This window comes from Fonticula alba, assembly GCF_000388065.1.
Source record: "Fonticula alba strain ATCC 38817 unplaced genomic scaffold supercont2.6, whole genome shotgun sequence".
Classification (NCBI taxonomy): Eukaryota; order Rotosphaerida; family Fonticulaceae; genus Fonticula; species Fonticula alba.
Genome location: NW_009242976.1, coordinates 1,203,783 through 1,216,297, shown reverse-complemented (window position 1 = coordinate 1,216,297; position 12,515 = coordinate 1,203,783). Strand labels below are relative to the sequence as shown.

Below are 12,515 nucleotides of genomic sequence, written 5' to 3'. Positions count from 1 at the left end.
TCCTCCCCTCTTCCCTCTCCCACCCCTCCCCCTCCTCTTTTTTTCCCTCGACAACCCCTTTCTGCTTTTCCAACCTATGCTGCATATTATTTCCCGGGGAGCAGGTTCCTCCTTGCTGAGGCCGGCCCTCCGGTCCCGGCCGTCGTCTTGGCTGTCCAGCCGCCTCTCCCCCTTCGCATCTTTCTCCACGGCCTCCGGTGATGAAAAGGAGAACGAGCCCCCCCCCCAGCCGGTGGCGACGTTGAAGGAAGCCGCGGCGGCCGCCCTGCAGGCATCCATCGACAAGGGTCCGCCCTACGCCCCGGGCACATCGCCGGTTTTTCTGGCCGGGCGAAACACCAATGTCGACTGGTCCAAGGTGGACATGGCTTCACTGCCGGAGGACCGGCCCTTGACTTCCGTGTATGAAGTGGGCTCCGAGGCCCACATCCAGTTTGTCCATGAGCTGAAGGATGTGCTGTGGGACAAGCTGAACAAGATCGCCAGCGAGAAGAATGACGGCCAGCCGCCACCCATGACCATGGACCAGTGTCTGGAAAGGGACTACCGCCCGGGCCACACCACGTTGGACGATTTCCTTGTCGTGCCGCGCATCTTCCCCAGCCAGGCCGATCTCGAAGTCAACCCGGATGGCAGCCCGGACTACGGGCGCAAGCACCAACTGTCCAGCTTCCTGCCCTCGGAGCCGCAATACCACCATGTCCCCACCGACATTCCCTACTCCTACAGCGAGCTGGTCCAAATGGAGGAGGCCATGATCCGGGAGAATCCCTCCATCACGCTGGACCAGTTGGTTCAGCGGTTTTTCGAAATCTGCGACTACCCCAATCGCTTTGCCACGCTGGTGCGATCCATCCCCGGGCTGTCGCGCGAGCAGCTGGTCGAATTTTCGCGCGCCATGAGCCTGAAGGACTTCTTCCACCGCTACGATGAGAACAGCTTCGAGCAATGGCAGGCGGACTTCCCGCATTTGTTGCACACCATCCGCGGCTTGGGCGTTCCCCCGCGCGACGTTTTCGACTATCTGATGGAGAATACGGCCGATTGGCGGGAGGCCATCAAGGCCGAGCCGGTGACCGATCGGCGCAGCCCGGCCGAGCTTCTGCGATCGCATCAGTCCCAGCCGATGACGCTGGCCGATCAGGAGGCACACCGGCGCATCGCCGAGTTCCCGGCCAGTTTTGACGACGAGGAGAATTCGGTCCCCGAGCCGGAGGAGTTGCTCCGGCACGCGATGTTCTTTGCCAACATCTCGGTCGAACGCATGGAGACCATCCACCCGGACCGGGACTTTGACCCGGCCAGCTTGAAGACCTTGCAGGCCACGCCGCACGAGCCCCAGAATTTGCTGCCGCCGGGCACCGAGCCGCCACCACACCCATCCGAAGAGTGGCCGATTGATCGCATCGAGGCGATGGCCGCCATCCTGGAGGTCTCTCCCTTGCGTCCGGATGATGACAACCTCTCGGACGTGGATTTGTCCGACGACGAATCGGGCGACGAATTGCTGGACTCTATCGATGCGGCGTACCCCTCCGAGGCGGATCTGCCGGTGCCGCACTTTTCCATCCCGCCGGCCATTCAGTCGGACGTGTCGGCCTTCACCGTCCCCGGCCCGGACGAGGAGCAGCCCGACGAGGCCACGGCTCGGCGTGAGGCTGTTTGGCGAGCTCCCGCCACGCCGATCGAGGACATGGACTCGATCGGCGACTACCGGAGTTCCATGACCCACCCTGTGAACAAGATCAACTCGCTGGCGCGGCTGCCGCTGCTGCCGGAGGCCGAGTGGGCGGCCCCGGAGCCGAAGGACTTCCCGGCCCCGGCCCCGCGCCCGGTGGAAACGGATGAGGATCACTTCTCCTTCCACATGTCCACGGTGCAGGACCTGACCGATGACCCAATGCACGAGGTGGAGCCCGACTCGCCGAAAAGTCCCTTCCTTCGGGAGGTGACCTTCCGCCAGAAGCAGTATCATGAGAATGTCCTGGCGGTGGATGTCTTCCTGAATCTCTTCATGCTGACGGGGTTCTTCCAAACCCCGGCCCATGATGACACGGTGCGCGAGTATCCGGTTCCGGATCCCCCGGTGGATTTGTCCTACCGGTCGCGCTTCATGGCCGGGGTGGAGTCGATTGTCCGGCACAATGCCGGGCTGCCCCTGACGCCGGAGATTGTGCCGGATCCGGTGGAGCGCCTGCGCCAGCTGGAGGGCGCCCATCATCATGAGGACATCGATGACATCGGCTTGGCCGGGCATTCCGTGACCACTCCCATCATCAACACCGATCCGTTGGCCCTGCTCAAGGCCCAGCCGCCGGGTGCCGCTCAGGCGGCTGCCCTCCGTCGCGAGGCCCAGGAGGAGGCTCTTGGCCAGGTGCGCCTGCGTCTGCCCGAGTCCCGGCCCGGGTCCGAGATGGTGGGCGGCTTGACCTCGGAGGCGCCGGAGACCATGCGCGAGTCGCAGGCCCGTGCGCTGCCGGTGAATGCCGAGCTCCTGGCCAAGATCCGGGCCCGCATGCCGAAGGCCGTGGAAAAGGGCCGTACCCAGCTGCTGATCTACACCTGTGCGGCGGAGGTCCCCATCACCGACATTGTGGACTACATGATGCAGCCTTCCACCCATGCCAATGATAAGAAGGACCACCGCGAGTGTGGCCACCAGAATGTGCGGTTCATCTCGCCGGAGGCCTACACATCCGGCTTGGTCATTGCCCGATGTGAGTCCTGCCGGAACTTGCACCTGGTGGCCGACAACCTGGGCTGGTTCAGTGATCAGCACGGGCCGGACTCCACTGCCGGGCCGGCCAAGCCCAAGCGCCTGGAGGAGATGCTCTCGGCCACTGGGCAGACGGTGCTCCGCCGGATGGAGCTGGCGGCCGCCGGTTCGGATGAGATCCCCACCGAGCTGGCCGAGAATGCGGCCCTCTACTCGCAGCTGCAGTCCTACAAGATGAAGAATCTGGTGCACATTGACGACATGGATGAGTAGGTCCCCTCCGCCCCTCTGCCCCCCCCCCTCTTTGTCTTCTTTCCTGGCACTGTCCCTGCCCTGGTGGTATGGCGGTGCTGCGGTAGCCACGTTGTTGCGTGGCGGTCTGGGGCTTTTGCTGTTTCCATGCCGCTGCTGCGGCTCCCCGTGAGCTTTCCGATGTGTCCAGGTGTGCCGCGCCGCGAGCCGGGGCCGATATTAGCCCCTTGGCGTGTTTTTAGATTGTGTCATATCGCCCCACGGTGCCTGGCTGTGCTGGCCGCGGCGGCGGCATGCACTTGGCCATTTCGGGACTGCTCTACTTCTCTCTCTCCCCCTCGCCTTTCCTTCCTCCGTTTGCCCGCGGGCATGTGCCTCTGTGCATGTGTGTAGCCCCCTGCCCCTGTCCTCCTCCCCCCGCCGGGGTACCGCAGAAAGAGAAGGAGAAAGAGAGGCCGTATGTTTGTGTCCTCTCCCCTCTGCCCGGTTGGCAAAAATACATCTTTAATATTTCTTTTTCCATTAGACTTTCTCTCTCTCTCTCTCTCTCTCTTTTCCTCTCCCTTCCAGCAAGATCCGCGCGGCGAATGGCCGGTGAGACGGTCGTAGACCTGGTGCCCCTGGTCTCCCCGGCGATGCGCCACTGGCACAGGAGAAGACACAGCGCCCCCAGCTTGCAGCGGGCCCTCGACCCCTTATCCGTGCCCATGCCCACCCGGGGGAGGTAGCCGATCCCGAGAGCACAGCCTGCGGAGGGGGGTGGGGGGGTGGCTGTGCTTTTCCGTCAAAGGGACGCTCGGGCGGTCTGCGCGCCGGCTAAGACCCGGCGGTCGCAGAAGCGCCAGGTCAGCAGGAAGGGAAGATCGGACGCGCCACACGCCAGCCTTAGGACAGCGGCGGGCCACAGAGTGCTTCGCCCGGGTGTCGAAGACGGCCCCGGCGGGGCTCTGGCCAGGATGGAGCCGGTCTGGTAAAAGAGCGTGTGTGTGTGTGGGGGGGGGGAACATCAGATAGAGCACTGGAGGGGCCGGTGGGTGCGCGCTCCAGGCCCCCCCCCCCTTGGCCTGGGGGTGCGGGCGTGGGCCCGCGTGCGCATGGCCCGCGTCCGGGCGTGGAGGCCTCCGACGCAAATGTCGGTCTCCGGGAGAATAGGTCTGACCCTATCACTCGGAGGTGGGCGCGCGTGCAGGGGGAGTTGGCACCCGGGTGCATGAGTCCCGCTGTGTCAGGCTTGTCCAATATCTCGACTCCTTCCTGTTTCTCCATTTCTCTCCCTCTCTCTCCGTCTATCTCTGCATCTTATTCTCCTTCAGTGGCACCCTGCCCTGCGGGCGGCGCAACTGCAGGCTGCCCGTCCGAAGAGCGGCGAGGCCGCTTGCCCATGGTCTTGCCCGCCCCCCTCCGAGCGCCCCTCGCCGGGCTCGGTCCCCCGCCGGACCGGGGCACGGGCCCCGCGGTCGCGTCTCCCCGACTCGCCACAGGGAGGGTGGGAATACCGGGTGCCGGCGCTGGCAGGGTTGTACCCACCGTGGTCTAGGGTTTTCGTGGACCCGCGCTCCGCGCTCATTTTCTCTATCGATTTTTGCCAACCTCCGTCGCGCGCCCGATTGGTAGGTTCAACCCCGTCTTCGGGCGCACGCGGCCCGTGCGGGCCGGGTGTGCGTGTCCTTTGTGTCTGTGTGTGTGTCTGTGTGCGCGCGCGCGTTCCCCCGGCCCCTCTTTCCTGCCGGGGCCGGTGTGGCCTGATTGGCCATTTGGCGATGCGTCAGCCGCCTGTCTCAATGAAAGCGTGCGTGCGCCTGTAGCGCGGAGCCGGCGCCACCGGGCCCCCGGCTCCCGCGCCGCCCTGAGAACGGCTTTCCACAGTTTTCCTCCGGGCAGGCGCGCTGGCTCGACTGATTTCCCGTCACGCGTGGCCCGGGGCCCCCCCCCCCTCCTGGTGCGCATGAGCGCGGGCGTGCTCATACCCGCCACTGGTGGGGGCCCAAGCCCCCCTCCCCCCCCGGGGGGCCAGCACTCGTGTGGCCGGCGGGCGGCGGCCACACTTGCCCTGTGGCCCGGGGCCCACCGAGGGGGGCTGCTCGCGGGAGGGGGTAGGGGGGCTACGGGGGCCGCATCCGACACTCAGACCCATTGGTTGGAATCCCACACGAGCCCGGTCGGCCCGCACACATGGCTACAGACACACACACACACACACACACACGCACACGCCCCCTCCCTTTGGCAGGGCGTTATTGTTGGGCTCGTAGCCGGGGGCTCTCGGTGGGCGGCGCACCTCTGGAGGCCCCACAGTGCCGGGATCTCCCTCTAGGTCACCGCTCGTGTGTCGCCGCTGTGTGGCGGGGCCTGGGGCTGGTTCGCCCTTGGCGCGCTGGCCGGCCCATGGTTATTCCGGCCGATGCTGGTGCCTCGGGGCGCACGCGCTCCCGCGCGCCCCGTCTTCCGGTTTCTACATGGCGCCCGAGGTGGGTCGCCTGGAGCGCGAGCGCACCGTTGAGAGATACATGCCAGCGCCCCGGCCCACATTCGCACACATACACACACACACACACATGCGTGTCCATGCGCCCATGCGCCCATGTGCAGACAGGGGCCCGCCCCTGGATGCACTGGCGCGCGCGCGCGCGAGCCCCCCGACCAAGACGCGGCCTTGTCGCTGATTTTCCTGCCCAACCGCCCCCCAATCGGGGGGAGCCTGCGCGCACGCGTGCCCCCTACCCAGGTCTCAGCCTGCCGCGAATCCCAGACACACATCCGGCCCGGGGTGCCGACGCCAAATATCGCCACGAACTGACGCATGTGTGCCGGACAAGGGCCCCTCGGCCCCACTCGCAGCAGTCCGCGCCGGCGCGCGTCCAATGTCCAGGGTGCGGGAAAGCACCCCCCGATGGCGAGAAAGCACGCCAGCAGCCGTGGGCCTCAGGCTGATGCCAACAAAGCCCGAGGTCGAGGCAGAGAAGGAGAGAGAGAGAGAGAGAGAGAGAGAGCGAGCCCGGGACTAATCATGACACAGGGATACTTTTTGTTTCCCTGCCGCACTTGCAGTGCCTCCCGAGCCCGCACATCCACCTCCCCCTGACTCCTCCTCCTCCTCCTCCCCTTCCCCCTCCTCACCAAATCCCACCCTTCACCCTGCTCTTCTCTACCCGGTTCCCTGCCTCCCCACCCTCCCGCCACTCCTCCCGCTGTCGCGTCCGATTTTCCCGCTGCCGCGCTTTGGCGTCACCTCCCCGCCTCTCCCCCATACACCGGTTCTCCCCCCGGGATTTGGGCCTCCCTCCTCGGTTTGGCCCTCCTCCACTTCATCTGGCGTTCCCAACACCGCGCCCTCGTTTGCCCTGCCCCCCTCTCTCTCCTTCTCCGGGGCTTTTCCTTTTCCTGTGCGCGCGCGCGCGACCGGCAAGATCTTCGCCGGCCCGCTGCTTCGCCCGGCCCTCCCCGCGCTCCGGCCACTATTGTACGCCCTCCTTCCCGGCCCTTGCTTCCCGCCCCCTGTCGCGTCGACACGCACACGCCCAAGGGCTTCCTGCTCGCCAACACACGCGCACGCACACGCGCATGCGCACGCACACAGACACACACACACACACACACGCACACGCACACCACACTCACATGTTTGACTCGCCTGCACCTGCAGAATCTGCCGCATATAGCGGTCCCCCGCCTCTTCCCTGATGGCACCCTCCCAGGCTTCCAGTCGTCGGACCAGGGGCCGACGGTCAGCCTCTAGCACCTACAGCTCCTTTAGCCACGCTCCCTCGGCCGCCTCGTCCCACGCCGGCGGAAGCGGTTCTTCTTCGCACAATGGTGCGCCTCCCCCCTCCCCGGCCCTCTGCCTGCCTTGCCTCTTTGTCCTGGTCCTTTGTCTGTCTGTTTCTGTCTCTCTCTCTCCGCGGGATGTTCACTTTTCTCACCCTCCCCCCCTCCCTCCCTCCTCCCCCAGCTGCATCACACTCCTCGGAACGCTCACCGCGGGAAACCCGCGAGTTGGCGGCCGCGCGGAAACCCCTCGCCCAGGCCCGTGTCGTTCAGGCGCACTTGGTCTATGTGGCCGGGCTCCCAAGTCGGCTGTATCGGCCACCCGCCTCCTCGGCATCACACTCTCCCACCCTCTCGGCCCATGGGTCCCCCTCTCCGAGCTCCATCGTTGGAGGTGCCTCGTCGAGCAGCAGCGCGCCCGGTGCTGCTGCCTCGGCCACGGCCGCGGCCGCCGCTGCCAGCCATGCAGCCGCCGACAACTCGCCCCGTGGTGATCCGGTCACCGGGGACGAATTTATCGCCCTCCTCCGGAGTCCCTCCTTCCTGGGTCGCTACGGCAAGGTCACCAAGCTTCTGTTGAGCGCTCGGCCATCCAGTGGCGGCGGTGTCGGCGCCGGCAGCAGCACCGGCGGTTCGGCCGCCGGGGCCTACAACAACACCGAGGAGCGCGTGGCAGCGCATGTCACCTATTCGGATGCGCGCGCCGCGCGGCGCTGCATCGCCGCCCTCGACGGCGTGGCCATCGATGGCTGTGTGGTCCGGTTCGTGTTTCGTTGCGGGTCTTCTTCTGTGGCCCTCCCCTCCCCCTTGGCATTCTTTTTTTTTTGTCTGCCCACTCCTTCCCCCCGCTCACACACATGCCCTCCTGTGCACGCACACAACCCCATACACAAACACACACACACACACACACACACAGTGCCTCCCTCGGCACGACCAAGTTCTGTCACCAGTTCCTGCGTGGGCTTCTGTGCCAGAATTCCGAATGCCTCTACCTTCATGAGGAGCCCTCCCAATCGAAGACCCCGCTGGCCTCCATCGCGGCGGCCAACTCCTCCTCCACCACAACCATCGAGTGGGCCCCAGGGCTGGTGGTCATGGGTGATGATCTGGCTGCGTGCGTTCCGCCCTCCCCGCCCCTGGTCTTTTTCCCCCCTCTCCTCCTCCCCCTCCTCCTCCCCAACGCCCGGGCGACTGTACTGACCTGTGTTTGCCGATGGCCGGTAGCCGGGGCGAGCTTGCCTTTGGACCGCCGACCCACACGCGTGTCCGAGTTTCCTCCTGGTGCGTTCGCCTCTCCCCCTGGCTCGGGGCCACACCCATTTCGCGTCCGCCACTCTGGTCCTTCCTCTGGCACCACGCTGACTCAGGCCCCCTGCCCTCCCCCCCCCCCCCTCCCCGGCCCAAAGGCGCCCCGACTCCAAAGGACGCGTTTTGCCGGCTCCGCCGCCAGACGCCCCGGCCAATGCCTCCCTCGGGGCCAACGCTTCAGTATCCCTGTCGATTAATGCGGCCGCCTCCCTGCCGACCCTTTCGGCGGCGGCCACCGCTTCGGCCACTCTCACAGGTGGTGCGACCAGCGCCGGTTCCGGTTCGTCCGCCCGCCGCCCCCTTCCTGCAATTCATTAGGACCCCCCCCTCACTTACCCCCTCCCTCTTGCGGCTCCCTTCCCCGTACACACACACACACACAATTTCGCACGCGCACGCCTCAGACACCTCTCCCCAGAAGTTGAGTTGCGACGCGTCGGCCCTCCAGCATCTGTCCCCCTCGCCGTGTTCCTCTTCGACCTGCTCGTCCCCCAACAAGGATATGGACTCGTGCTCGGACGAGTACGACTGTGATTTGGACTCCTCCTTCTCGCATCACTCGGCCAGCGAGGACCACGAGGATGAGGAAGATCACACCGAGGACCAGGACGCCGAGCATGGCACCCCGAGCGCCGACGATGTCCATCCCTCCTCGGATGGGTCTCCCGGGCCAAGCGTCAGCCCCCTCGATCAGCGGCAGCCGGCCCCTCCCTTCCACCACCGGACCCCCTCGGCCGAGCACCCCGCGCCGCATCTCCCCTCGGCCGGGGGCTTTGCCCATGGGCCCATTGGCGGCGCCGATGACACCCATGCCGCCTCCGACAGTGATGCTGCCATGGGCTCCCGCATGCCCCCCGATGTGCGCCCTCCTCCCTTTTTTTTTGTCGCCCAGCCTCCAATGGCCTTCCTTGGCCTGTCCCTTTCTTTTCTTGCGCCCCATCGATGCTGACACCTCTGCCACGGTTTGCGCTTATGGCCATGCCACTCTCGGGCCATGACTCTCGCCTGCGTGCGTGCACACGCCTCCCCCCAGACCTTCGATCTCTTCAAGGGCAAGTCCTTCTTCTCCGGGGCGAATGTCTTTGCTGTGGCCCCACTGGCGGCTCCCCTGTCGGATCTCAGCGCCTCGACGGGTGGCGCTCGCGGGCTCGCCTCCGCTCCTGGCTCCACTGCGGGCCCGGTCACGCCAGGCGGCCCTCATCACCCGGGCGGCCGGAGCCCCTCGCCCATGGTGGCATCCTCGCCAGGTGCCGGGACCGCCAGGCCCGGGTCGGCTCCCGGATCGCGCGGTGCCACGCCTCCGGCTCCGGGTGCCGTGACGGCTGCCGCCTTGGCTGCTGGGCTTCCCCTGGCGGCTCCGGGCGCGGTCCGGCCCCGGCCCCGGCCTCGGCCTCCGGCGGCCCATCTACTGCAGCAGCAGCAGCAGCAAGCACTGCCGGGTGGGGGACATGTGGTCTCGAGTCCCGGCGCTTTGCGTCCTCCCCTGCCACCGGGCCCCGCCGCGTCGGTGGCTGTCCGGCCCGGGCCGCGGCCACCGCGGCCGCCGGTCGCCGGCCTCACCCCCGGCCTTCTGGCCGTCAACACCGGGGCCGTGTCCCAGCCCGCCCCGCAGTCGCAGGCGGTGGTGACTTCCTCACCGCAGCCACAGCCCCCTTCACAGCCAGCTGCCTCCCCCTGGGGCCATCACCACCAGCTTCAGCATCATCACCATCAGCAGCAGCAGCAGCAGCAACAGCAGCAGCAGCAGCAACAGCAGCCAGCGCCTCTGCCGCAGTTCCACGCGGCCCCTGGCTCGGGCAGGCCATCTCCGGCGCCCTCACCCGGGCCATCGCCATCGCCCTCGCCCTCGACCGCCTTCCCCGCGGTGGGCGCGGCGGCCACCGGTCCTCAGCATCGCCCAGCCGCCACGGCGCACTTCCTGCCCGCGAGCAGCATCACCGTGGCGGCGGCGGCGGCCGCGGCCGCGGCCGCCGATTCGGCTCTCGATCTCGCCGCCACTACTGCTCCGCAGGCGGCCCTTCACAGCAGCTCCGGCTTGACGCTGGCCGCACAGGCATTTGATTTCACACTCCCCAGCTCGGTGGCGGCCACTGTCGCCGGCGGCCAGCAGCCCGGAATCAAGCCCACTGCGGCCGGCTCTGTCGGGGACTTTTATCCCCCCCTTGGAGCGGGTGTCAGTCCCTCGCACCACGATCCGGTTGGCTTGGACTTTGCCCAGCCCCACACGCTCGGGCCGTCCTTCAACTTCCCGGCTAACAGTCTGATGGCCGCGGCGGCGGCCCCGACGCCCAGCAGTGCGCCCCCGTCGCCTCGCCGGCGCGCCGGGGCCCTGGCCCCGGGGCAATTCGGCGTCGGCTCGCGCGAGGCCACCACCGGTGCTGGCGGCCCGGCCCTGGTCGAGCCCTTCGCCCTGGCACACCTGCTGGAGGATGGCGACCTGTCACAGGTGGCGGCCGCGGCCACAACCACCCGGCCGGGGTCGACTCGCACCGGGAATGGCTCGGCCGAGGGCGCTGTCCCGGGAGTTCCGCTGTTTGGCGGCGGGCGCCTGCGGTCGTCCTCCTTCGGGTCCGGACCACTGGAAGCCGGATCCGGGTCTGCCTCCTCCTCGTCGGTGTCGGTGTCGGTGTCGGCGGCCTCATCGTTGACGCATCACCATTCGGGGACCCCCTCCCTGCACCACCATCCACACGGTGCCCCGGCCGGCGTGCACTCCTACTACCACCAGACGCACTTCCAGCAACTGTCGGGCCCAGGGACCGCCGGGTCGCACTTCCAGCAGCATCATGGACCCGCCGGCTCCGCGCCGCACTTCCAGCAGCTCCCGGCACATCAGCCGCCCGTCCACCATCCCCATCATCATCCTCATCATCATCCTCATCATCATCCTCATGCGCAGCATCACTCGCATGCTGGGCACTTCCATCAGCCAGTTGCACAAACGCATGGCCACCGGCTTCCGCCGACGTCCGGCGGCGAATCGCCCTTCCACCTGTCGACTGCCTTCGGGGCGCCGGCGCTCGGCTCGGCGGCCGAGGGTCCGGTGGCTGCCATGGTGTCTCTGTCGGCGCCGCCCTCCCCGGTGCCGGGGCTCCTCTCGAGCCCCGGGGGCCTGGGCCAATTCCTCATGGTTTCCTCCGCCGCAGCCGGCGGGCCTCGTAGCAATGGAGGGGCCACAGACCCGGCTCCCGGCATGGTGGATCTCCCCTTGCCGCCGCTGAGTTCCTCTGGCCCGGTGGCGGCGGCGGCGGCGGCGGCTGCGGCCGCCGCGGCGGTTGCCGCAGCCGCAACCACCAATGGTGGTGCCGGCAGCGGGGTCGGCGTCGTCGCCACCGCTTCCGGTGCTGCGGCCACGTCTCCCCATGATCCTCCCCAATGGAAGCGTGCCCCCTCGCCCCGGCAGCCGGCGGCCACCAGCCCGAGCACCCTGTCCATCGCGTCCGGCAGCACGGCCCGTGCTTCATGGCAGGCGGCCCCGTCGGATGGCGAGCTGGAGCCCCTGCCACCAGGCTTCCTGGCCGCCTTGGCGGGTGACAGCTCGCCTCTTCCCGCCAACACCGAAGTCGACTCGGCCCCTGTCGCTGCCTCTGCGGGTTCCCCCTCGTCGCTGGCGGCCAGCCGCAGTGCGCCCTCTTCGGCGGCCAGTGCACTTCCCCCCCGGCCGGTCTCCTCCTCCCCGGCCGAGGAGCCCTCTTCAGACTACCTGCCAAGTGGCGCGTCGCCCGTCGGCCTGGCAGCCACCACCAGCCCGGCGCGTGATGAGCTTGGCCCCGGGCTCCAGCCCCTTCAGACGAGCATCTTGAATGCCCCCCTTTCAGACCTGTCGCCGTCGCTCCTCCCTTCGGCGCTCCTCTTCAACTCAACCCCTTCACACTCGCTGCCGGCCGGTGCCGTCGGCGGGGTTCCCTTCTCCCTGCTGGGCGTCGGCCGCCTGGGCAGCGAGGCCGAGCCCGGTGCCGCCGGCGATGCCAGCCCCGGTGGGACTTCCTTCGCGGGCGTGGTGGGCACGCCGGTGGCCATGGGGGGCGGCCGCGCCGGGTCGCCGCTGGCCGCCATGTCAGCCTCGGCCGAGCTTGGCTCCTCATCGGAGAACTTCGCCCCCGGGGCGTCCCTGCTGGCCGCGGCTGCCTTTTCCTCGGGCCTGGCCCCCGGCGGCGGCGGTCCTGCTGGCAACAGCAAGGCCGGCTTCTCGCTGGCAGCCTCGGCCAGCATGGCCGCGGGGCATCCATACTTCGCGACAGGCCCCGGCTCGGTGGCCTCGCTCCAGTCCATGAGCCACCTGGTCATGTCGGCCCCGACGCTTCCCGGTGCCCTGTCCGGCTTCACCAGCCCTTCGAGCGGCCTGGCCTTCGCGGCTGGTGGCCCGGCGCCCGGTGGCGGCGGCGGCGGCCCAGGCGCCGCTTCTCCGCACATGCGCCCTGGCGCTGGCGGCTCAACCACCACCTCGCCGACGGTGTCTTGATCTCCCAGC

The 12,515-nt window shown here is 68.0% G+C and overlaps 2 protein-coding genes across 3 annotated transcripts; both read left to right on the top strand.

Moving 5' to 3' along the window:
• On the top strand, positions 1-3,482 carry H696_03933 (hypothetical protein). The gene has a single exon (XM_009497802.1). It carries the CDS (start codon positions 77-79, stop codon positions 2,987-2,989), a length of 2,913 nt encoding a protein of 970 aa, XP_009496077.1. The 5' UTR covers positions 1-76; the 3' UTR covers positions 2,990-3,482.
• A 2,569-nt stretch (positions 3,483-6,051) lies between these two features.
• H696_03932 lies at positions 6,052-12,506 on the top strand (the record flags this gene model as incomplete). 2 transcript variants are annotated; one of them, XM_009497801.1, is made up of 8 exons in its annotated part: positions 6,052-6,428; positions 6,612-6,781; positions 6,918-7,494; positions 7,653-7,850; positions 7,961-8,017; positions 8,143-8,303; positions 8,449-8,903; positions 9,078-12,506. In XM_009497801.1, exons 2-8 carry the CDS (start codon positions 6,649-6,651, stop codon positions 12,504-12,506), a joined length of 5,010 nt encoding a protein of 1,669 aa, XP_009496076.1. In that variant the 5' UTR covers positions 6,052-6,428; positions 6,612-6,648. The 2 variants fall into 2 exon arrangements, with proteins under 2 accessions (XP_009496076.1, XP_009496075.1); XM_009497800.1 differs by having other exon boundaries at positions 8,143-8,324.
• Positions 12,507-12,515: the final 9 nt, after the last annotated feature.